Below are 26,193 nucleotides of genomic sequence, written 5' to 3' on the forward strand. Positions count from 1 at the left end.
CACAATCTGTGCAACCACACGGCAACGGTGTGCAGCTTGGAGTGCACATAGTCTCCCACTACTCGAGGTCACACCACAGGGAAGAACCACCACCGAGTGACAGATGACACAGGGAAGTGTGTCCTGCCTTTCAGACACTCCTAGCCTCTGCTGAAACAGGGAAAACAAACACCTGAACAAAACCTCTTAAAAGAAACAAACAAAAAGGACACTTTCATAGAAAGTTTTAACAATACTATCTGTTAGCGTCGTCGTTTCTACCCCAGACCATGAGATCCTCAAGGTCAAACAAATGTGAGGAAGGTCATCCAGAAGAGAGGTTGGCATACTTCCTTTGTAAAGGACTAGGTAATATTTCAGGCTCTGAGGACCACACAGTATCTGGCGTAACTGCTCAACCCTGCTGTTGAGCAGAAGCAACCATATGTAAATGAATTAACATGGCTGAGTGCCAATAAAACTTTATTACAGACATGAAATTTGAATTTCATGTTATTTTCACATGCCACTAAGTAATTGTTCTTTTGATGTTTTTCAATGATTACCAAATATAAAAAACAGATAAAATTCTCAGCTTGTGGGTTCTACAAAAACTGGTGGCAGGCACTTGTGGGCTTGCAGTTTGCAAACCCCTGGTCTAGAAGGTGTCTGAAGAAAAAGAAGAAAAGAAGAAAAGAAGAAAAAGAAAAAGAAGCCTTTTTTCTCAACAAAGAAGTGATCAAGAAAAAACCTGGTGAAAGACAAGACCTTAATCAACTCACTCCTTTCCCAAGATTCATGGTCTGTACATTATTACCATTTCATGCCTAGGGCCAAAGAGACTAATTACCAGGCTTGTCCTGGGGAGAGGGCAATTGTAACTTATCATTTTCTTCTGTCTCAAATTCTTTTCAGAATCAGACGGCATAAATCACCAAATCTCAAAAATAATTTTCTAATGGCAGATGTAGTCATCAGCCCTGATTACCTATCAGGCAATATACCGAAATATACTTTAAATATATTTAAATATACTTTAATATATTTTAGGTATATTTAAGAATATACCTAAAACCACACGTTTAGCATGTCACCCCAGTAAGGCATGTTAGGCAACACGTCTGTGTGAAATCAGTCTAATCAAGGTTTAAAAGAAGTTAACTGAAAAGCAAACATAAGATCTTATAGATGTCTTAATTATCTTTCTTATGATGAGTACTACCCCTGAGGAAACAAAAAAATATAAAGAGACACACTTGGTATTAAATAGTCATTGTAAGGAAGGATGAAAAGAATGTAAACACACAAGTAATATTCTTTACTATGTGACCTCTGACTACTCTCCAAGTGTCAAAAGGATGAAACACACAGGAACTGGTGATTTGAAAGAATGCACTGATATATATGTGAGGGAAAAAAAGATACATTTTCAAAAGCAAGTCATTACCTAAATATAAAGTTTATCCTTTGAAAGGTACATGGAAGGCTCTCATTTCTAAAATGAGGGACACTCCCTTCTAGCAGGAGTGAATAAAAATCACTGTTTTATGCAATGCAGACCTTGTCCCAGGTGCCCCAGGCCATCTGAACAACCCTTTTCCCTTCTAAGTCATGTTTTAAAGTCAAACAGAACAGAGCCCAGATACTCTTCTCTGCCCCACTTCTGAGAGCCCCAGATATCTTCAGGCATTGGGTCACCTTCGGCATTATCAATCTCTTGAAAGAGTCTTGCTTTCCTAAGTGAGGCTGAAGAAGAAGGCTTAAACTCCATACTCCAACAATCCAGTTGTGGACTTCAGTGAGACAAAATTTGGTTCACTACTCAGCCCAGGATCAAGTTTAATCCTTAGCAAATGCCAGCGAATCCTTCTCTCCTCTGCCCTAAGCCGAGTGACTCCTACCCCCTTCACCCATTTCTCCCTGCCCCGCAAAGAAGACAGAGAGTAGCAGAGAAAGGGAAAAACACATTCTTATTGTATACCTGACCCTGTCCCGCTTCCTGTACCTACAGCTCACCACCACTGCCACAGCAAACCTACACTCACAAACCTCACGTCTATCTTAGCCCGTGGGTTCTGGAACAAGGACATTTAAACAGTTGCAATCCATCAATCGAACAAATCCTCCCCACAACAACCTGAAATATGACCTTAAGCAGAAAAAGAAATTTATCTGAACAGAGCTGCCTAGTTGTGGAAAATAAAAAATTAGTAAAGAACAATTCTTTTTCCACATGTAGAATAAATGTAAAAACCAAGAATGGAGTTTTCTGTTTAGGGCAAGTAATGACCTGATCAATGGGTTAGAAGAAGCTGGCTTTTCTTTAAAAAAAAAAAAAATTTAAGATTTTATTTATTAACTCATGAGAGACACAGCGAAAAGCAGAGACACAGGCAGAGGGAGAAGCAGGCTCCCAACTGGGAGCCTGATGCAAGACTCGATCCCAGGACCCTGGGATCACAACCTGGGCCAAAGGCAGTCACTCAACCACTGAGCCACCCAGGTGCCCCAAAGCTGACTTTTCTCAAAAAACCCACAAAAATAAAACACTGCCATTAGACATCACAGGACCTGCCTCCTCTCTCCCCCTCTGACGAAGGGCCTAGAACACACTGCTAAGTGGCCCACAGCCTACACACACAGCACATGGTTAGAGACAGGCAAATGACCAGCGAAGACGTGTGAGGACCCATGAACAAGAGGATAAGAAACTGCCGAGGTTTCAAAAACTCACACTCAGGCTACTCACTGTATAAATCTGTTTCGTCTAGAATCTCGGATTTGATGATTTCTTCAATCACGTCTTCTAAGGTGACGATTCCCAGAACTTCATAAAATGGGTCCCCTTCTCCTTCATTGTTCACTCGCTGCACAATAGCCAGGTGGGATTTACCTTTAAAGAAAAGAAAACACAGTTTAAGAAGGAATTTTCTGACCTTCCTGAACGAAGCCTCATATGTGATGATGTTAAGAATGGTGGTGACGAACACAGATACCAGGCGATCGGAGTATGCATTTGGGCATTTAAACATGGTGCGGAGATGCCACAGACAAATGGAAAAGCTTCCTTGGCTGCTGAAAGCACGAGCGCCAAGTGGGAAGAGCCTCAGCTTCTATACACCTTGGCCTGCGCCATATGATCATCTGCTTCCTCTCAGATTTGGTCTTCAGTCACTTCAGCTCTTCTTCTCCTTCTAACAACTGCTCCTTTACTTACAGGTAACAGTTCTCGAAGTGTGGTCCGTGGACCCTTTGAGGTGCCCAAGACCCTCTTAGGAGGGGGAGGGCAACAAGGTCAAACTACTTCCAGAGCACTAAAATGTTCTAGGCCTTTTGCACTGTGTGGAGATTTGAACCAATTGTGCCAAGGCGTCTGAACACAAATTGAGACCGCGGTGGCAGACCATTTCCGCTACCACACATGCCCTGGGAAAGGAGGGCAATAGTTCATTTCTCTTCAGAATGTCCCAGATGAAGATGTAAAAATTGATTTAATTAAATCTTGTCCTTGAGTACTTGTTTTTTAATACTCTATGTGGCAAAATGAGACCCACCATGAAAGGCTTTGGTGGCATTCTGAAGTACAATGAGTGGCTGTCTTGAGGAAAGGCACACACACAACCGTTTGAAGTGCAGGCTACTAGCTGCGTTTTTCACTGGACATCATTTTCATCCGAAGGATAAGTGCCAAACTGAGGGTACTTAGACTTGGATATTTGGCAAATACTTTCGTGAAAAGGGACAAAATGAGCCTGCAGCATTAGCTTATGATAAAATTTGAACTTTCAAGGGAAAAATCAGAATTTTGGGAAACTTGTATCCACCACGGGCTTGCAAACTCAACAAAGACCCTTCTGATAAGATAACAACTGTGATTTTTAAAATACTGAATAATGAAAGGAGTCAGCATTCCAAAGATCTGCATAACTCAGTGAGCCAGTATTTCCCAAATGATCCTGGTAACGATGTTACCAAACCATGCATAGGTAAACCATCTATTCAGAGTATAAGACTCTGATTTGTAACATCAGATTTTTCCTCTCATACCCTATTTTTAAATTTTTTAAAAGAGGTTTTTATTTAAATTCCAATTAGTGAACATACAGTATTATAGTAGTTTCAGGTGTACAATATAGTGATTCAACAACTCCATACATCACAAGTTGCTCATCACAAGTGCCCTCCTTAATCACCATCACCTAATTCCCCCATCCTCTCACTCACCTCCCTCTGGTCACCATCAGTTTGTTCTCTATTGAGTCTCTTACTTGGTTATAATAACAGATTTTTTAAAATAAACTTTTTATACTTTGGCATAATTTTAGATAGACAGAAAAGCTGTAAAGACAGTACAGAATTCCTGTATAGCCTTCCCTCAGCTGCTCCCACTGTTAACATCAGGCATTACCACAACCTGTTTATAAAACTAAGAAACTGACATTGATAGAGCACTATTAAGTACATTCCAGACTTATTTGAGATTCCACCAGTTTTTCTATTAATGCCCTCTCTCTGTTCCAGGATCTATTCCAGAGCACCACATTGCATCTAGCTGTCATGTCTCTTCTAGCATCTGACAGTTTCTTAGTCTTTGCTTGTTTTTTATGATCCTGACAATCGAGGAGTACTGGTCAGGAATCCTGTAGAACGTCCTTTGGTTTGGGTTTGTCTGATGCTTTCTCATGATTAGAGTGGGGTTCTGGGTTTTCTAGTTACATCATATCAAGGCTTAAATGATGGCCACATGACATTCTCAAGTTTCTCCACTGTAAAGTTATTAATATTTCTTCTTTTCTTCATTCTATCCTTTGGAAGCAGGTCACTAGGATTAGCCCACCCTCAGGGAAAAGTGAGGGATAGAAGTTAAGCTCTACTTCTCCTGGTGGGAAGTACCCACATATATTATTCAGAATTTTTCGATAAGAAAGATTTCAGACCAAAGGATTTCAATTTAACAGTGCACCCAAAGTCCACTGGTATAGTTTCAGATTCTACACTGCAACTAACCTTTAAAAAAACTAAAACTTATGGAGTTTCAGCATCATATCAAAGGAGAATATTCCCAATTGCGCAAAAAAGCTGTTAAAATATCCTTCCCCTTTCCAAATACATATCTATGTGAGGTCAGATTTTCTTCCTATATTTCAACTAAAACATATACTTCCTATATTTCAACTAAAACATCCACAGACTGGATGCAGAAGAAGATAGGAAAATCCAACTAGGCGATAAAGATGTGGAAAGATAACACAACAATTATTGGTCATATAACAAAGGTTATTTTTGTTTTGGAAAAGTTACTTTTTTTGGAAAAGTTATTTTTAATAAAATGTTACTTATGTTAATGCAGTGGATCTATTATAATTGTCCTTCAAAAATGAATTAGTAAGTCTAGATGTTTTATATTACTCCATTTTAACATCAAATACAGTAAATATCAAGAGATAGAACCTACATAAACAAAAGTTCAAGAGTCTTCAATGATTTTTAAGAGCTTAAAGGTATCCGAATACAAGAAAGTTTAAGAACAGCTACTGTGCGAACGGCCACAAGGGCCAGGGAAGAACAGGTGCCCTGAAGCTGACCAGTCCTAGACTGGAGCCCCAGCATGGCCACTTCCTAGTCATTACTAGCTGTGTGATCATGAGGAAATCACAGAACTTTCCTGAGCCTCAGTCTCCTCATCTTTTAAAACCAGGCTAACAAAAATTGCCATATCAGAGACAGTGTCGAGATCCAGCAAGGACAATGGCTAGGAGCCACTGAACCATCAATAAATGGTAACTCTTACTCTCTTTTTAACATTCTTCCTCAGTTCTAAGGCACTGTCGACTTCTACCAGCTTATGTGGAGACAAGAAAACCCACTATATTAAAAGTACACCATGATTAAAAGATGCATTTCTCAAAAACCAATATTGGTTTTCCTAATCCAAGGCACGTGAGGCATCTGAAACAGATCTTTGAATTAAGCCAAGAAGAAATGATCTGTTAATTTCATGACCAAATAACATGTATATTCTCTCTCTTTTTTTAAATTGACAAGGTGGGAATTCTTTGGGGGAGGGGTCCTTTAAATAATGTTTACTTAAAACTTCAAACTGGGGGAGTTCACTCAGACACAACCAGCTAGATGAACCAAAAATATTCTCTGGGGGCCACGTCTCTGATCAAGTTCCCGGCACTTACTCAGAAACTGGCTTTGATTCTGTAGGTTTGTTGGCCTTTCTCGGCTCTGCCTCAGACCCCTTTACAGGCATCAAGGTCTGAAAGCCTAGAAGTTTAGATTGTTAGACAATTAGGCATCCTAACAATTTTCATCCTTAGTGTGCTCATGTTCCAAGAATGAAAATATTTTGAGCAAATGAGACTAGGAGGGAAACTTATCAGCAAGAGATATAAACACGCATCAGGTCACGTCAGTGCTACCCTGGTCCACTCAGGCTGGTCAGTTTCTCACATCTGCTTTCCCAAGGACCCAAACATAAGCAGTTAAAAATTCTTGGTGAATGCTGTCTGTCGAAAGTTAAATTCTTTTGCTATTCCCAGCTTGTGATCATTTAAAAGGAATTTTCCAAAGCAAGGTCTAATATTAGACTCAAAATGAAGTTTCCATTCCACTGAGGCGCTATTCTCACCAAAGTAACTACCGCATAATCAGATTGTCTTGGAGCAATTCGTTTAAATGCAGATGGACATACTTGAAATACCAGCTCGATAGCACCAACAGATCTGACTGGAAAGGGCCATACTGGACTAGAAACTATTCATGTGAGTGAGGTTTCTTAGACTGAGCATTACTAGGTTTTCTTCCAAGCTCACTTAATAGGCTTTCATCCCCCCCACTTCCAGTGTTGAAACTTCTGCATCTGCCCCAGAGCCACATTCTTTTAGCTTTGCAATTTCTGGTGAGAAGTCCTGTTTTCTGAACCTTCTTCCAGGTAAGCAGTACAAAAGAGGGGGGAAAAAAACCACCCCTCCAATGGGATCCCGCTTGGAGGAAACAGCTACACAGGGCACGTAACCCCAACCCTAACCATTTGTCACGGTGAATGCAGTCTTCAGGCTCATCCATGAGTGATCCCAAGGAAAAGGCAAACTGTCAATAAAGAGATTTTAAAAACTGGGCTCAAAAAACATCCTTTTTAACCTGAGTGTAGGAAGAATTAAGTCAGGATTAAAAGTAGAAAAGCAACTTTGGGGAAACTAATGAGAGATGGTGTCAAAAACTAGAAAAGACTATGAACTAATGGATACCTAGCTTCCAAAGAGACAAAAATACAGCAATCAGCAAAATACGGAAGGACAGGCATTAAATAACACCAGAACTTTTTAATATAGATAGATAAAATAAACGTGATAAACCGCATATAGAACAAATAAAGCATACAAAGGCTGTCACGATTAGGACTTGGAGAGAAAGGAAACCTTTCTAGCAAGCTGGGAGAGGTCTTGTGGTATTCCAGTCCCTTCGAACCGCTCTGACATTTAAACCCCTAGCCTCTCTTCCTCCTGTCTGGTCCTAGAAATGGAGGAGAAAGGGATCACTAAGTCAGGCTTAAGAGAACCTAAGCAGGCCTGTTTTCAGATCATAGGGTTCTATGAATACATCTCTTCTCAAATCCAGAATCATAAGCAAGTTATTATACAGTAATGACATAGATTACTCATCTTTCTTTACCCACTGTGTGCTCAAGGCAAGGTACTTGCATAGATGAACTTAGAAGAACATGTCTCCATAATGAGATGGGCTAAGTAGCTAACAATCTATCACAGTAAAATTGGCATTAAATATCTGCCTCTTCCTGCTTCCACCACCAACCAGTTTTTTATTTGAATGTGCTCAATGAATTACTAATCCAAGCCTAGCAGGGTGGCAGGATGCCACAGTGCATCTTTTAACCTTGCCACCATTCTGTGCTCCAATTTTAAAAGACAGGTACCATTCATGTGTTGATGGAAATAATGTGGGGGGTGGAGGGTAGGGGTGGTGGTGATTAGGCTGACAAAGGGTACCTGATGACAATATGAACTCATTTGCTCTCCTACAAGGTGATGTCAGTGAGGGGAAATGGAGCAGCAGACACATTAGTTGAAGTAGCTAAGGAAGAAAAGCCAAGAGAGTTGAAGTAGAATGGAATCAAGAAAAACCTGACACGGTTGTGCTAAAGAAAGTGACAGCAAGTAGTCACACAGACCCACAAAAGCAAGCACGAGGCAAACAGTCCGTGGAGTCCAAAAATACCACTTCAACACTAAGAAGAGAACAAACAAGACAATTCAATGAGGATAAACTCTGGCCAAACACTGTATGATCATCATCACTGCTATGTTGCATGACTCTAGGGGTGCGATCAGCAGAGAACATGTGACCTGATGGGTCCCCTGAAGCTATGCAATGCTGTAGCCCCTCGCTCACCAAAGCAGAGCCCAAGAAGCATTTTGCTAGGCCTTTGTTTGTAAAGGATTCTCAGCGTAGCAAATATAAAAGTTGTAACAATTCATTAGGCAGGAATCAATAAAGGTCTGAAGAGTGAGTTCTCTGGAACTAGTGACAACAGAAATACTCTAGAAGGTGGAATTCAGGTCCCACAAAACCAAACCAAAATGGGATGGAAGGTGTTGAAATGGCCATACTGAAGTTCCCCCAAGGACATCAGTTTTTTGTATTAGCAGTGAAGACATCAGTCAGTACACTTGAAATATAAGCAGAATGAGCCTTGCTTTCCAGAAACAAACAAACTGATCAAGTGAGATAATGTCTATGAGCATAGTCTGTAATCCATATATCACAATGCTGTATAAGTATCTAGTGGGGGAGAGAGACAATAAGAGGAGGAGACAATAAGACAAGAATGTCTGATTGTGTAAAATGAGCCTTGGAGAACAAAAAGCAGGGACAGAATGATTTAGTGCAGGATGGGCAGGGAAGAGTCTCGCTAATAAGGGGACATCTGAGCAAAGCTGCAGGACACTGAGGAGCCAGATGAAGCAGATAAGGGTCCAGGCAGGGTGTGACAGGCAAGAGGAGTAAGAGAGGCCCTGGAGAGTGAGAGGCTGGAGGAAAAGATAGGAAGGCCAGTGTGGCTGGAGCACAGCGAGCAAGAGGGAACAGGTGAAGAGGAGGTGCAGGTCCTGTAACTATTATGAAGACATTAGCCTTTGCTCTGAGGCAGGAGGTCACTGGAAGTTTCTGAGCAGTGACATGACCTGTACTGTTTTAGTAGGATCTCCCTGGCTGCTGAGGTGAAAAGAGGCTTGGCAGCTGGTAGGAGGAGGATGGCAGTAGGGAATGGCTGAGGCAGGGTAAAGGGAGAGCCAGAGAAGTTATTTCAGGAATCTAAGTGAAAGGGGATGGTGGCTCGGAGCAGGTGGTAACAGTAGAGGTGACAAGTACTTAGATTCTGAGTATGTCAGATAGAGCCGGCAGGTTTTGCTGATGGACTGGATGTAGGGCAGAGGAGAGAAGAGTCAAGGCCAGCTCTAAGGTGTCTCAGCCCAAGCAATGGGAAGCAGGTCATCATCGCTGAGGAGGGCTGTGGAAGGCCCATGTTTCAAAGGCTGAAATCAGTTCCGTTGCAGACAGGTTAGGGGAGAGATACCAGCAGGTACTCAGAGAATAAAGAGAATGGGGTTTGGGAAGCCAAATTTTAAAAAATGATTTCAAGAAGCAGAGAGGACTCAAAAGTATCGGTTGCAGCCAAAAACGTCACAAAAACCAATTTCAATGACAAAAGACACTCAAGAAAGAAGAATCTAAGGACTGCCACATAAGTACCATGACCAAGTCCTTGCCTGGTGTGACTTCTACTCTGACCCCTCTTGCTAACAAGTGGCCCTAACCAGAAAGGCCTGTGTCACTACAATAGAACTGGGTTTGTCCTCTCCAAAATAACACCTCCCTCTCCAAGTACTCACTTCTAGAAATGATACCATATGTCCAGTCTCTCAAGCTTAAAACTCTGAAACTGCCTTTGCCTCTTCTTCCCTCCCTCACTTCTCTCACCTTTTTTCACTTCCTTTTTCATGAAGAATGAATACCTAAAGGACCTAAGATGTACAAATCAGTAAGTCTTTTCACAGATATGCACACCTGCAGAACTCCCACCCAGGAGGACTAGCAGGGTCATGTCAGAACAACAGATCGAAGCAGGTGAATGAGGCAGGAGGCTGGGGTGGGCAGCCCGGAGTAGGGAATTGGGAAGTGCCTACCTACATTGAATGAACAGACATTGGGTTCCAAGGCAGGTACAGACCCACCTGTGGCCTCCCTGGGAGGACCTCCTTTCCCCAACCCCTTCTCTTTGAAGTGGATCTCCCCAAAACAGAGATCATAGTGATCCAGGAACACGTGAGCTCATGACGAGCAAGTGGCTATACCACCTCAGCACAAGAGAAGAAACGCTCCTACTTTCTTCAGCCATGGTTCTGCGTTCTGTATTTTACCAGAAGCAAACCTAGGACAGAACTCCCAAGGTCCTGTAAGATGTATAAACCATGCCACGTGAGGAACAAATGAAGACCCGAGACAGTTAGCTAGAGGAAATACCTGGGCAGGGAGGGGACTTGACAGAAGTCTTGCAGTCTCCGACATGGAAAACCATCAGTGATGCCTGTCCCCTCACCCAACAGCTTGTTACCTGCACTTGTTCCTCAATTTACCCCAAGGTTAACTGTCCCCCGAGGAGATCTTAACCCTCTTGACTGCAGTGGCCTCAGCTTTATGCATCTTTGTATCTCTCCCCTCCCAGCCCCCACCAAGCCTAGCACATACCCTAACACCTCCTCTTCCCTGCTCCTGCAAACCTAAGACTCACTTGGTCACAACACATGTGTCATCCCGTTCCTCGGTATTCACTTCCCATCACCTGCTGGGTGAAGGAGAACACTCAGCAGAGGAGGGTGCAGAGGCCACCAGAGCTTGGCCCTATGGCCCCCTCCTTCCACCTCTGTCTCCACACTCACCACCCAGCAGTTGACCCCGTTTCCTCCCGCCGTAACCATGATGGCTTAACTCCAGTTCTCCTCACAGTCCCAATCCTGGAGGTCCTTGTCATCACTGCCCCAGCTTGGAATGCCTATCCAAATGGCATCTTTCCCGGGAAGCCCTTCCTGGTCCCTAAAGGTAGAAGTGAGCTTTTCCATTTCTCAATTCCCAGTGTCCTCTGCATTTCTCATAGGGCACTGTCATGTGCTGCCTCATAGTGTAGGCTGTGATCTCTCCTACTAGACTAATACTCCTCATTTCACCTCCCTCTCCCTTGGCACCTGGCTGGTGTCCACCCCACCCAAACCAACCAACAGGTAGGAAGGAGCTTCCCAGAAGAAGTGTTGTCCACTACAGTACCCCAACCCCTGTGCTCACTGCCACAGCACACCTCTCTGGGACTACCATGCTACAGCCCCCACCACCCCCAGCCCGAGCACCTGTGTCTCGGCACTCATGTTATTTTTGACTGTAGGTAGGTCCTTCCCTTCTTTTCCCCCTCAATTCAATAGCTATGAGAAAAAAAAGAACCTTGACTTATAAGCCATGTTAGACAAACATAAAACATTTCTCATAATTTTTTAAGTACAACATGGGTGAATTCTTACACATGTCCTGTACATCTTCTACTGACTAGTGTGGTGACAGATACCATGTAATGAGAGGGCAGTGGTTAAACCTAAGAGGCAGCAACGTAATTTCATTTAAGGAGCTCTATCACCTAGCTATTTCTGTACCATTTAAAGCTAAACCAAAAATAACACATTTGTGTAAGTACTTCTTTTACCTTACCATCCCCACCAGAGCTAAATGCATTTTTTCCAATTGAATTTTCCCACCATAAAATACATCAGAAAAATGTGACACTGATCTTAAAATAGGCCTATATAAACAATACATGAGTATATATATAGAAGCACTTGCTGTATATAGAAATCACTGGTTTTAAGTGATAACTGCTGCTATTCTGGGAGACAAAAGCCCCCTTTTACCAAAAGTTTTACTACTTCCAAAAATTCCTGTGGCCGACCAGTAAGCAGCTGCCCAAAATCTCTCTGGAGGGACAGCTCCTCCACCCCAGACATGTGGGGTCATCTCAGTCACCAACAACTTACTCCCAGTTAGGTCATGTCTGCCGGGCGTTGGGGGGTGGCTTACTGGGATCGAATATGGAATCATGGTTCCCTAAAATAATCTCATGTGGGGGCTGGGGTAGGGTTTTATTTGACATAGATAACATTTCCTAATAGGACCATTTCCTAGATAGAACTCTGAAGCTATCTACTATCTCAATAGATTATAGAGCTTTCAGAGACTGCGCCTACCATTCATTCATTGGCCACTCAAATTCAGAGTAAGGAGGTTACCACTTACTGAGGTCCTCAGCCCCTAAAGGACTTTTTTTTTTTTTTTTAAAAGCAGAAGCAAAGCAAATGGCTTCCCAGAAGGTGACTGCAGGGTCCTGGGCACAGTGCAGAGCCCCCAGTAGTCAGAGCACTCAGGCCAGATTTGCCAGGGCCGAGGTCCAATGCTGCACCTATAGCTAACTTCCCTATGTGCTATTAGGATCTGCTTAACATTTAAATAGAACTTGGTTCGACCTTTCCATTCAAACTGTAGTTTCTTATTCTATATCCCTAAAATATCAATACCTAAAAAAGAGGAAAAAAATTAGATTGAAAATATCTTTTAAGACAATTTTAAAAGGAATTGTGTCTGTAGATATCTCTACAGTATTGTTTAATTACTGACTGGTTGGATTTCACTTCTCCATACCAATCTCTCACGCGGTAAGATCAGAAATAGCATAGGCTGAGAAAATCCAATCTACATGGTTCTCAGATCTTGACAGCTATATCAGTGGAGACTTGGAGAAGGTATGGTTGCCTCGAAGAACATCCACATTCATATGTTAGGACAATTTCTGAATTATATTAAAGCCACAGATACCTGACTGGCCAATTATAGGCATGTAAATATTTACAGAGTAAATCCACAGATTTATCTAAAACCTTTGGACATATATATTTATTTACTTTCCATACATACAACTTTCTGGGCTAAAAAAATGGTATTTCATCTGTCCTGCAACTACTGCTTGCACATTTTTAGAAGCATCTTCTGGATTCAGATTTTTGTCTGGCATTAGTTTTTAAGTTATAACTTCATCTTCTCTTAGTCATCATCATTGTAGAGACTCCATCTGTTTACAATATGCCCAATCTTATTTCATCTGAGAATTTAATCTTGATACTTGACAAAACTTTTTAATATTAAACACCACACTCTCAAATGTGACCTACAATTTTCCCATCAAGCATATGCTCTTCCACTCATGAAATCCACATTGAGTAGAGGTTTTATTCCTGGCAGAGGACCAAACATATTGTGGTGTCTACCTTCTTAAGGAAACTATTTTTTTAAACAATAGGAAGATGATTCTTCCCATTATAAAAGGATTATCTGCTTTATAAGATGGATTATCATTATATTAGGATTTTGAGATAGCTGTACATTCATACACAGTTGTAAAAAATAATGTAAAGATCCCACGTATTTTTACCCAGTTTCCTCAATGGTAACAATTTGCAAAACTATAGCACAGTGTCACAACCTGGATATGGACACTGACGCAGTCATGATATAGAACATGTCCATCCCACTAGGCTCTCTTGTGTTGCTCTTTTACAGCCTCACGGACATCCCCTCCCATTCCCACAAACAAATCATTTTAATACTTTCTCTGGTGAATCAAGCACTTGGTTTTCTACTGGCAGTGACACTTAAAATTTAGCTTAAATTTAAGTTTAAGCAAATGTAAAAAAAATAGTAGCCAATAGGACAAAATTTTTCAGCCAATAAAAACTTGTTTTACAAGCAACTTTTGAAAACTTAAGAGTAGGGGATGAGGAGGGTCTAATCCTGATAAGATTAGCTAACTATGCTTCCTTGGTTGAGGCACACAAGTAGGCAGCTATGGAAATGTGAATGCTCAGGTAGGACTGTTTTTTTAAGGTTAGTAGAGAAACAAGCCTGGATTTAATAAGTATCTGCATAGACACCTCTACAGCAGTATCATTTTCTAGCAGCTACTCTTTGGTTTCTCTCAATGTAATGGAATTTTGATGTCTCAACTTGGATAAGTCAACAGTCTCCAGTAATTCAATTAAAACTAACCTAGGTTTTGCTATGAAAGGATTTCACAGATACAGTTAAAGCCCCTACTGGGTTAACTCTGAGGATGATCATCCTAGGTGGGCCTGACTTGATTAGCTGGAAGCCCTTTAAAGCAGGGTGAAGGACTTTCTGAGGACTAGGAGACAAGTTCCACTTGTCAAAAACAGCTGCAAACCATGCCTGTGTGTGATCTTCCCAACTGACTATGGACTTTCTTAGCCTCCATAATTACATATGCCTGTTCCTTCTAACAAACCCCTTAATGAATATTGTGAGTGTGTGTCCATCTGTCTTCTCCCAATTCTGCTTGTTGGACAGACTCAGGGGCCACACCACAAAGGGATTTAGAAAGCAGTTACCAAAATAAAATTAGGATTAGACCAAGTTTTCATTTACCAAACCTGAGACAATGGATGATTGTCTATGAAGACAAACTAATATGGATGCTGTACCAGAGAGAGATGCTCAATAAACTTCCTGGTAGAAATAGCAAGTCAAGTAATCTTTTGGAACAACAGCAAAAAATTAACCTAGACTAAACTGTAGTTGTATCTAAAAGAAGCCAAATCATTTCTTTCAATCCTTCCAAATGGACCTCCCTATTAAAGACAGCCATCTGGTCCTCCCACCTAAGTTAGGATTCCAGGCTGAAAACAATAGATGGGCTTTCATTCCTATACCACCACCCACTTGGTTCTCTTTTGCTTGTCTTCAGTTTTGCTGCCAGATGCTTTAGCCAAAAACCCAAAGTAAGGCAATTAATATAAGATTCCAGCCATTCTGTGACTTAATGGCCCATCCAAATGATTTGTGAGAAACTCTCGTGAATCAACAGAATAGAAACTGAAGAGTTTTTTCCATTATTCCTCTCTCCCAGAGTATTTAAAGACTTGGGATTTTCCCATCTTTTGGGGAAATATTTTTCTTATAAATAGTGAGGCATGCCGGGCATCTCCACTTCATCTTTTTTGGTGGTAACACTCACTGTACACTCACTGGAATGTTTTCCTAGTAAATGATCAGCAATGGAAAACATAGCTAAGACAAAAGATGGCTTTCAGGCAGAGATGATGGGAACCTTCTCATCTTTCCCAAGAGACAGGTAGTTTTTCTATAGAACTCTGCTATTTATTTTAGAACTAATGACTCTATTTCTGACTTGTAACCTTTGGATGATGAGGACTGACTATATTAGTAAGGTAATAGTCCGACAGATGCATAGCAGTCCATGAAACTCACGGGAGATTGCAAGAAGAGAAATATACTTCTGCTGCTAAGGCCAAATATCAGTGTTTTAATTTTATAATTTTCTCTTCTGTTCCTTCCTTATGTCTTATCTTTTTGGACCAATCATCATTTAGAACTCTGTTTTGTAGTCCAACCCTCTTGATTTCATCTCAGCTAAATTTCCTAGATGGTTTCTACAACACAAGTAGACAAGACTGGTAATGACATGAAATCCTATATAAAAATAAAATCCTCCTGTGATGTTCCTAGTGAACAAAAATTATCAAAGTCTAGACAAAGTGCAAAAACACACTGCAGATCAAGTCACACCATACATTTGCATTAGGAGCAGGCATTTTTTAAGGAAAGGGATGAGCAGACACCTGTTCTTTTTAAACCTGCTTAAAAAAAAAAAAAAAAAAAAACCTGCTTAAAGGGGAAACTAAAGGCTGATTTTGTTAAAGAGAAACCCATCCCCCTTTTTCATTCAAGTGTCTTTTCAGGAAGTCCTTGCTGAAGACCTCAAGTAGGAATGAGGAGGTGGGCCTGCTATCACACTGTACAGTTAATATAAGTTAATAATTACGTATTATCTAGTTAATAACCAGGTGACCTACTCAGTGTGGAGTCTGTTTAGGATTCTCTCTCCCTCTGCCCCTCCCCTCATGCCTGCGAGTGCTCATGCACACACTTTCTCTCTAAATTATCTTTTTTTTTTCTCTAAATTATCTTTAAAAAAAAAAAGGAACCAATATTTTCTACTATAAATTCCTTCACGATTTCTCCTTTTCACTGTTCCCATTATCTATCTCCGAAAATTGTGTTAGAGATTTTTTTAAAGGTTTTCTTTCTTTCTTTCTTTCTTTCTTTCTTTCTTTCTTTCTTTCTTTCTTTCCTTCTTTCTTTCTTTTTTTTTTAAAGGTTTTTCTATGAGGAAAAAAATCACCAACTAAATATTTGCCAATAGAAGCCTGGTTAAATGAACTCTAGTACACCCACACAATGGAATTACTATGCAGCTATTTAAAAAATCAAGGTAGATCTAAGTAAATTATTATGAAAAGTTATCCACAATGCATTAAGGGAAAAAACCTGGAATATTATCCAAGGTATGGTCCCACTTGTATAAATAGTGTGTATATAGAAAAATTCTGGTGAGAAATAGGTAACAGAAGCATGCTGACTGAAATTCATAGTAACATTACAAGCTTGTGTCCCACAAACAGTAATTCTGACAAAGTCTATTTTGTGTAATTCTCATCAAAAAGGAAAAAAAAGATTTAGAATTGCATATAGTACATTACTGTATGTTATCTGAACAAGAGAGAATGTTTGACTAGGAATGAAAGAGAATAGAATCTTTTGTCAACATTAGATACCTCTTAAGTAAGCATCACTTCACTATCCTGCAGGCTCCAGTGCTTACTCCATCCACTGCCTGAGTGGCCAGCTCCACCCAGATCCACCCAGATCTGGCTTTCTGCTCCTGCAATCCATGCAAGCAGACATCGTGTCGTGCTATCACTTCTGGCACAGCCCAATGTGCTGCCCACTTCTGCCATGGGACTTCTCCTGAAGCCTATCTCTAGTTACGTGCATGCAATCCAGAATGGGGAGAAATTAATGCTCATGGGAGGATACGTCCTCCTTTTGTACTGGAGCACAGTTCTAGGAGCATTTCATAAGCTTCTCAAAATGTCCTCGGTAGGAGAGAACACCTGCTGCCTGGAGCCATAGCCAACGCTCTATCTCGTCCTTGAATTTCTTTCCATCCCTCCCATTTCACTTCCTTTGTCCTGAACTCATGGCTCCCTGGGATCCCATTCCAAATAAACTTCCCTGTACACAAGCCTTTGTATTGGGCCAAAGTTCAGGCTAAGACATCATCAGATATTAGTGGGAAGCTTTCCTACCAATGAGTTTCTGGCTTCATACATTTCATCCTCCTCTATTTCCATGATTCTAGTGCCAGGTGTATTAGGACACATTCATACCTTGACACAATGAATGCTAGTCCTGCATGTTTGTGTCACAGTGGGCAGAAGTATTTCCCCACATCATTCCTACCCTGGGTTGGCTAGTAGTAACTTAAACATTGGAATGACCGCAAACCCAAACTAAATGTATCTGCAGCCCAACCTCCCCATAGGTGGACTCCAAAAAATGCCTGGAACCACTCCAATTATCATCAGATGGGAGAGTGAGAGAGGGTAATTCAAAGAGGCAAGAGAACAATCCCAACAAACTATAGTTAAAATATCTGGACTTTCCAAGCTTTACAAAAACAAATGATCACGTAAACACATTTGCTACAGCCCTTCCCAGGACCCATGCATGTGAGAAGCACTTAACTCTAAGCTTTATGAGCTTAATGGTAAAGCTGCTTTCTACTATCTAGTCATCAGGTAACGGTAACAAAAGTAGACTTAACCCACAGACTGAACACTTTCTAATCTATAACCTACTACCACCCCCAGTCTAGTCTTCTCTCCTCAACTTCAGATAGAGATATGGAAATAACCCCAATTGCCTACTTGATCCTCTTCACTTGTCCTACAGACATCTCAAATTCAACACATCTAAAACTGAATCAATCACCTTCTTCAACAACCCATTCCTCCACTTCCATTCCTCTTGTTGACTATTGGCACCAGTTTCTATCAAATGGAAAACTGTGGGAGTTGTCTTAGACTCCTCCTTTTCTGCTAGTTCCACCCTGCTATATAATAGATCGGTTGCCAAACACTGTGCTAACTTCTAAATTTAAGATTGCCTCTAAATATCTACTGAATCTCTCCCACCCCATTACCAGCTCACCTGAGTTACAGTCCTCACTACTGGTCTTTTGAACCACCTTCAAATGGTGGTCTTTTGAACCACCTTCAAATACTGGTCGGCAACCACCCTCAAATGTCTCATACAAAGCAAGTTTGCATACATTATTTTCCTGCTTCAAATCTTTAATGGCTGCCCATTACACTGAGGACAGTTTAAATGCTTCAGAATGGCCTACAGCGCCCTCGATGACATGATTCCCAGCATCTTCTCTAGCCTTATCTCATAACACCTTTTCTCATTCTGTGCCAGAGCACTGTGTTTGCCATTCTCCAAACTAGGTGTGCGGTTTCACTGTTTCCTCTGCCAAGAACACCCTCTTCTCCCCTTGGTTACTCTTCCTCCAAGATATAATGCAAATATCCTCTCCTCCTGGAAGTCTTCCTCACCTCGCCTATGCCAGCTGGGTTCAGTTATTCTGTTTCCACAGAGTCTTCACTAGTTCTGTCAGTGCATTTATTTTCCTGTATTTGAGTTCTCTCTCCTCTACTACACTGTGAGATTCTTGAAGGCAAGGGTTTTCTTTCATATACAAAGCCTCAGAAGCTAGCTAGCACAGTGCCTGGTATATAACACTTTCAATAAATGCAAAAAAAAGGTATAAATTAATCATAAGAAAATGGGAGGGAAATGAATAGGATTAGGAAAAAATGATATTGTCTTTGCAAGCTCTTGTCATAAGATAGTTTTTCTTCCTAGGACACAGTGGAGCAAATGAGGCCACTGACTGCTAGTTGATTGTAATTTTAGCAACTGTTTCCCAGAAGAGTGACCAATTGTTGCTAACTGATCTAAGGCCTTGTACATAAAAGACTCATTTCCTATTTAATTTAACTGAACTGATTTTATTATTTTAACTCCTATTGGCACCAACTTCTAGAAAAGTTACAATAGAATTTGTCCCCAGATAAAAGCCAGCTTTAAAAACAGGTAGAAATCAAGCCCTGTGGAGTTTGAGAATCTCTTCAAAGAATTTTCACTGTCTTCTTAAACATATGATATGAATTCAGCCTGGAAACCAAGACTCATATTCAAATATGATGGTAAAAAAAAAAAAAAAAAAAAAATATATATATATATATATATATATATATATATGCATTTAGCTTACTGAATGAATGTTTAAAAGAACATGACATTCATTTGCTTAAAGATCTTCAAAAATAGACCATCCTTCTGAGGGATCTGTTCTTCAGTCAAAATGGCAATAAACATGCCTTAAGCTTTCTGGGAGAAGGTACTACAACTGCCTAATATAAGAACATCACCTTGCTTCCTGATATAACATTCAGAGTATCTATGTCATCTTTGGTCACTGATCCTGCCTATGAAAGTCACAGGTTTTATGGTTCAAATATGTATGATGGGACCCCCAGAGAATCCCATCAGTACTTAAGTGTCTTAAACTAAAATTGGACAGATCTGGGCTTGGGTCCTTTAGTTCTGGTGTGATTAACCATCTATAAGATAGATAAATCCTAAGTTCACTATGAAAATTGAATGGTAAACATGTAGACTCTAACACAGTGCTTGGCACATACATAGTAAGTAATCAATGAATGATAAGGACTGTGTTACTGATGAGCCTTCTGGTTCTGGAAGTTAAAAATTATCTCAGACGTACCTGGTTAATACCTTTTAATATCTATAGAAACAGGATCTTGGGATCATTGGGATTATTCAGCTACAAGTAGCTTTTGAATTATAGATTATAGGCATCTATCAAAGAGCATAACGTATATCACCTGAGCATTCAATCCTCTGTGGGTTTGTTCTGTCTTAAAGTTCTTCAATGTAGCAACTTTACAGATAGTTCACTCTTTCTCAAAACCAAAATTTTGCAGCTAGGTGGATCAAATGGGTTACGGAGATTGTCCTCCCTCCCCTCTCACCTCTAGAAGTAGTTGCTCCCGTTTACTGGATGAGGCAGTGGGGAGGGCGGCCCATGAAGGAAGCTTGTACAGCCACTGCCTTTGTCATATTTCCTCTGTGAAGAAACAGAAGACTTCAGTTCCTGGGATTGGTTAAACTCTAGATTAGAGAACTAAGGAACTACTTTGTATTTTCCTCAGAATCTCCTCTCGCTTTGTGCATAGCGTCATGGCAGCAAAACCGTCATACGTTTTCTGCATCTTTGTCAGGAAACTGGAATGATAACAAACACAGGTGGCTTGCAACACACAATCAAGTCAAGGAAGCTGGCACAGAGCAAAGAAAGACTCAAAGACTGAGGGAATGAGAAGAAGAAAAACCAATGGAAGACTAAATTATATGCCATGACGACACCAACCCTGACATTTGCGAAGATACTGCCAAGATTACTATATGTAAGATCAGAAGTCGCTTAAGGTACCCTTTGGTGCTGGCCACAGATTCATTCATCAAATATTCTTACTGAGGGACACCTGGGTGGCTCAGTGGTTAAGCGCATCTGCCTTCGGCTCAGAGAGTGATCCTGGAGTCCTGGGATCAAGTCCCACATCGGGCTTCCTGTATGGAGCCTGGTTCTCCCTCTGCCTGTCTCTGCCTCTCTCTTTCTGTGTCTTTCATGAATAAATAAATAAAATCTTAAAAAATATATATTCTTACTGGGCACTCACTATATGTGAGGCATTATACTGAGCACTAGGGATTAAAACAAAAACACAATTTAAGGCTGTCAAGGAACTGGAAGTCTAGCAGGGAAGACAAAGCAAGTAAAGTTACAACATGGTAGATGCTCCTCTTAAGTTGACCTCCATATAACAACTTGCTGATTAATGGACTCAATCCATTCTCCCTGTGAAACACACTGAGGCCCCTAGCACACTGAATGCTTCTGGCTAGTATACTACTACCTAGTACTCTACATACTCTACTCCCATAAATTAAGAAGAATGTTTACTAAGAATTGGTTATTTTTGCACCTAGACCTATTTATGACATCTGTACTTACTTGATGCTGCAACTATGTAATTTAAAAATTATAGAAACTGAGGACAACCAAAGGAGTTGTTGTTTCTATGGCAACTACGATGAACCCTCTGGAAAGAATCTGCAAAGCAGGTTGCTTAAAAAAAAAATACTAGAACTAAAATAAAATTAAAAAATAAAGGAAAAAAAAACCCTCAAAAACTGAGAGTGAATTATGAGTGGCCAAGAGAATTATAAAACGTGAGGAATAACCTAGAAAGATTCTGCATTAGTACAGCTTCAAAAATGCTTTGTATTGATTGTTCACTTAAAAAAGAAAAGTCAAGTTTAGAGATTTCAAGAATTAAGATATATTATAGATGCGGTTCATACACCATTCCAGGAAATACCAATCAGTGAACCCACACCCAAAAGAAGATGCCTTGGATATGTACAAAAAGAGCAGTAGAGGCACCTGGGTGGCTCAGTCAATTAAGTGTCTCCCTTTGGCTCAGGTCATGATCCTAGGGTCTTGGGATGGAGCTCTGTGTCTGGCTCCCTGCTCAGTGAGGAGTCTGCTTCTCTCTCTGCCCCTGCCCCCTGCTTGTGATCTTTATCTCTCAAATAAATTAAATTTAAAAAAAAAAAAAGAAGAGCAGTACTGTTTTCCAATGCATGCTGCAATAAATTGATTCAGGCAAAGAACACTAATGACTGCTTAAACCATTAAGGGGAAAGGTTGATGGAGAACAGAACATTCATGTGGTGCCAAAGCACTGTTCCAAGGATTACTGCTAATCCCAAAGGAGAAAACCTATATTTATAATGGAGACAACTGACAGTCGCCACCTTAATCAAGTGATCAAATTTAACATCATTAACGGTGGAAAACCAGACTCTATGTGCTACCTGATGTGGATGCACTCTGAAGTACATTTCATTCTCTAAAAACAATCTGAATCTAATTTCCGGTATATAGGAAATATAGGATGAAGAAATTAAATGTTATCATGAAGATGCAATCATAGAAAGCCAAAATTCTTTGGACACTACCAAAAAAACTAGACTGGTTTCTTTAAAAGTCAATGTCATTATTAATTTTGTCTGGTGTCTTATAACAACCAATTTGGTTACATAGGAAAATGTATTTTTTAGAGTTACCTGTGGTAACTCTAAACAACTGGATGTCCTGAATTTGGTTTTAAAATATCCTAAGCAAAGAAAATAAATAAATAAATGAAGCAAATGCGGCAAAATTTTGACAGTTTACTGAACTGGTGTTAGATATTTTGTGGTTCATTCCCTAATTTTCTCTCCTTTTGTACATATTTGAAACTTAGAAAAAAATGGAAAATAATCAATGTCAGGAAAAAACTGGTTGGGAGAAAAGGGTTAATCTAGCTCAAAAGAGAAAAGAAAACAACCAAATCCAATACACAAATCTTGATTGAATCCTTGTTAGAAAAAAACTATAAATAGGGGCACGTGGCTGGCTCAGTTGGTGGAGCATAGGACTCTTGATCTTGGGGTCGAAAGTTCAAGCCCCATATTGGGTGTAGAGATTACTTAAAAATAAAATCTAAAAAACAAAACTGTAAACAACATTTTTGGAAACTGACAACTAGAAAAATATGAGTATAGACTGGGTAGAAAAATAATTTTGGAAAACCATAAATTTCTTAGTGATGTCAGAATTAGGATTATATAGAAAAGGTATATTGAACATTTCAGGGTGAAGTGGTTCAGAAAAAACATTTGGATAGGAAAAGTATACTGAATATTTCAGGGTGAAGTGGTTCAGAAAAAACATTTGGAACTATCAAATCTAGGAAATAGGCATATGAATGCTTGTTATAGTAGTCTTTCAACTTTTTTGCATTTTTGAACATTTTCAAAATCAAAAGTTTTAAACAGTTTGTCAAATGACTGCAAACTTAAAAAAAATCATATATTTCAGGTATGTCTATGTGGTTTTAAAAAATTCCATTTTTCAGTTACCGTTAGTTGGTTCATTAAACAACAAAGTTAAGAGGGGAGAGGATCCAGTGGTGTCTTGATAAATATTTAACCACCAGCTCTCTGGAAAAAAGAGCCCTGACTTGTGGTATTTGCCAGTTCCCATTGTGTAAATATTCCTACTATGACTGAGTCCAAGTTACTAACAGGATGCCCCTGAACACAGAGTTGGAAAGAGAGAGTGCCACCAGTCTTTCAAGATGATAAGAGCCAGTTTCAACACACCACTGGACCCAGATCCTAACAGAGGGACATTTCAGTGGTTACAGGGTGGGAGGAGAAGATGGCCTGCAGAAAACAAAGCCGCAAAGTTAAAATTGGCTGACAAGAATGGAGCAGAGAGAGATTTAAAGACAAAAGACAAAGTATGATAGAATCTTCCTCAAAGGATTGTTAGGAAGATTAAATAAATTACATGTAGAATATTCAGCACAATGCTTGGCATACAATAATGACTTTTTTTTTTCAAGATTTTATTTATTTATTTGAGAGAAAGTGAGCACAGAGGGAGAGGGAGAAGCAGACTCCCCGCTGAGCAGGGAGCCCAAGGCAGGGGGCCTGATCCCAGGACCCTGAGATCATGACCTGAGCGGAAGGCAGATGCACAACTGACTGAGCCCCCAGGGGCCCCGATAATGACTAACCTACCTAGCACCTCCCATTATAATTTTCTAACCTGGTTCTGCATCTGGAAGGTCATCTCATGTTTTATGAAGTCATACCACGGTCGCCTGTAGGGAGGGAGAACTGAACAGCTAGCCAGGCAACTAGCAGACACGGGTAGGAGGGGTCAACTTTCCAGTTTTGAACCTTCTAAGTTTTAAAGAATGTGGAATGTGAATGTATTGCTTGTCCCAAAGATAAATGAAATTAAAAGATCTGGTTTTAGGACACGAATCTCTTGAAAATGCTCTATTCTTCTCTTACCAGAAGCCACTACCTCGACACGTATGCCGTCAAGCATTCTTCCTCATCACTCCTAACAGAAGAATTTCCAGTTGACTTCCACAAACCCAGTAAGAAAGGTTCCAACCCAGCAAGGTGGGTGGATGGGGCAGAGGCACAGTCTCCCAAGCCCGTATGTAAGCCACAAGCTTGGTGGCCACAACAAAACTCACATGAAGGCTTCAATCACTCACAATGCCACATTTCACCTGAAATGCATTGAATCAACGAATCTTTACTGAGCGCCTTCACTGCATTCAGGTCACTAGCACAGAGATGAATGGAACACTCCAACCTTAAAGAGTTCTAATTGGGCCTCAGAAACTCCTTTACTAAGAATTCACCTTAGTCAACTATCTTTAGGCTGAAATTAATACTAAAAATATGTATCTAATATATACATATATAAAAATACACCCACATACACATACATACATGTAAACAGTGGAAGCAATTCTTAAAGGAACCAACATTTTCTAGGCAATTTGCTGGAAAACATATTCTGTTAAATGAATTCTGTTTTGAAACCATAAATTAGAGGTGTATTCTTCTGGGGGAAAAAGTCCCTAGGAAAAGAAAAACATTAACATGATTCTTGGAGGGTAAGGCCAAGTCCCCATAGGACTCCATGTGTCCATCAGCAGGAGTCAAGTGAAGCAGCAGGTCAAGGGGGAATTTTAAGTCTTGGGAGTAGGATAATCTCCTTGCAGACCTCCTCCACCATCGAGGTCAAGTGGGTCAACTCTAGAACTCTTAGAGTTTTGGCAAGACGCTCATACTGTCTGCCCCACACAAGATGCACACAGCCTCTCCGCAAGCCTCTGTGCTTGGAAATCAGAACTAATTCCATCATGTTCTTTATGCAAGTCACCACAAGAAGACCAGGACTCCAAGATCATCCCTCATTTTTCATCAGTGTTGAGTGACTTCCTCACACAGGTACATTCAATAGTACTCTACTGAAGACTCAGGAGAACCCCCAGCCAGTCTCTACAGCGCTCTCGATTTTCCAATATTCTGTGATTCCTGTCTCTGACTTCCTTGAATTCTCAACTCTGTTGAGAGTTGGGGAACTCAGGGAGTTTGCCAGGCCTGTTTAGATTGTTCCTTCTTGTACTATGACCTCCAGGTAGTCAGCTAGGGTAATCACAGGGCTCACCTTCTCTCAGGAATCATTTTTCTGTACCACATGTTGTCTATCACCTGTAAATGGTTATTTCCTATTTCGTACCTCGCATAGTTTTCTACTTGTTTAAGGAAGGAGGGTGGGGGTACCTGGGTGGCTCAGTCAGTTAGGCATCTGCCTTTGGCTTAGGTCATGACCCCAAGGTTCTGGGATCGAGCCCGGGTAGGGCTCCCTGCTCAGTGGGGAGCCTGCTGCTCCTTCTCCTTCTGCCCCTCACTCATGCTCACTGTCATTATCACAAATAAATACATAATAATTTTTTTTTATTTTAAAAAAGGAAAGAGGGTAAATGTGGTCCCCATTACTCAATCTTTCTCTGTCCTCCAATGTTCTTATTGTCCATCCTAACTTAGTCACTTTCCTCCATGGCCACTCCCTTGTATTTATCTTTCGCAGTGACTGCAACCCTGCCATTATCTTAATTCCAAACATATCTTCTCCAATCACCACCTCCCACCTATTTACACCACTGTTAGCACCCCAATTCCAACAATTCTTTGCCTCATGTCTAATCCAACATACCTACTACCCTCATGCCCATTTCCCCCCTCCAATCTAGCTTTAGTTCATTCCACTATCAATCATTTTAATTAGACCCTAAACTCCCAGGTCCCTCTCACTCCCTCAAATTTGCTTGGCTAAACCACAACCCGTGTTAAATCCAACTCACTAAGAAATCGTATACATTTAAAATTTTTTATTTTGTTTATTGTCTTCTATACAGTCCATGAAGGGAGGGATTCTCATCTGCTTTGTTTACTGCTGTATTCCCAAAGCCGGAAAACAGTCCCCAACACATAGAAGATACACATTAAATATTTTTGAGTGGTTTAAATCAAATCCAAAGCTCAAAATAAATATTCAAATGAGAATGCTAAAAATGAAATATATCATCCTATCTAGAAAAGCAAACTACTCCTTGCTGTGGAAGAGGTTATCATTAAAAAAGA

At 40.5% G+C, this 26,193-nt stretch overlaps 1 protein-coding gene across 4 annotated transcripts in view; it reads right to left on the reverse strand.

The window, feature by feature from the left end:
* CNNM2 (cyclin and CBS domain divalent metal cation transport mediator 2) overlaps positions 1 to 26,193 on the reverse strand; it is a 154,506-nt gene that overhangs the window by 26,921 nt on the left and 101,392 nt on the right. For 3 of the 4 annotated variants that reach the window (XR_012020688.1, XM_072805484.1, XM_072805483.1), the window contains exon 2: positions 2,729 to 2,872. Coding sequence is in view for 2 of the 4 variants with exons in the window: in XM_072805484.1 (XP_072661585.1) it covers positions 2,729 to 2,872 (144 nt within the window). In the remaining 2 variants the exon portion in view is untranslated. Of the gene's footprint in view, positions 1 to 2,728; positions 2,873 to 20,096; positions 20,192 to 26,193 lie in introns of those variants that run through there. The other variant, XR_012020689.1, reaches the window with a different exon arrangement.

Source organism: Canis lupus, chromosome 29, assembly GCF_048164855.1.
Source record: "Canis lupus baileyi chromosome 29, mCanLup2.hap1, whole genome shotgun sequence".
Classification (NCBI taxonomy): Eukaryota; Metazoa; Chordata; class Mammalia; order Carnivora; family Canidae; genus Canis; species Canis lupus.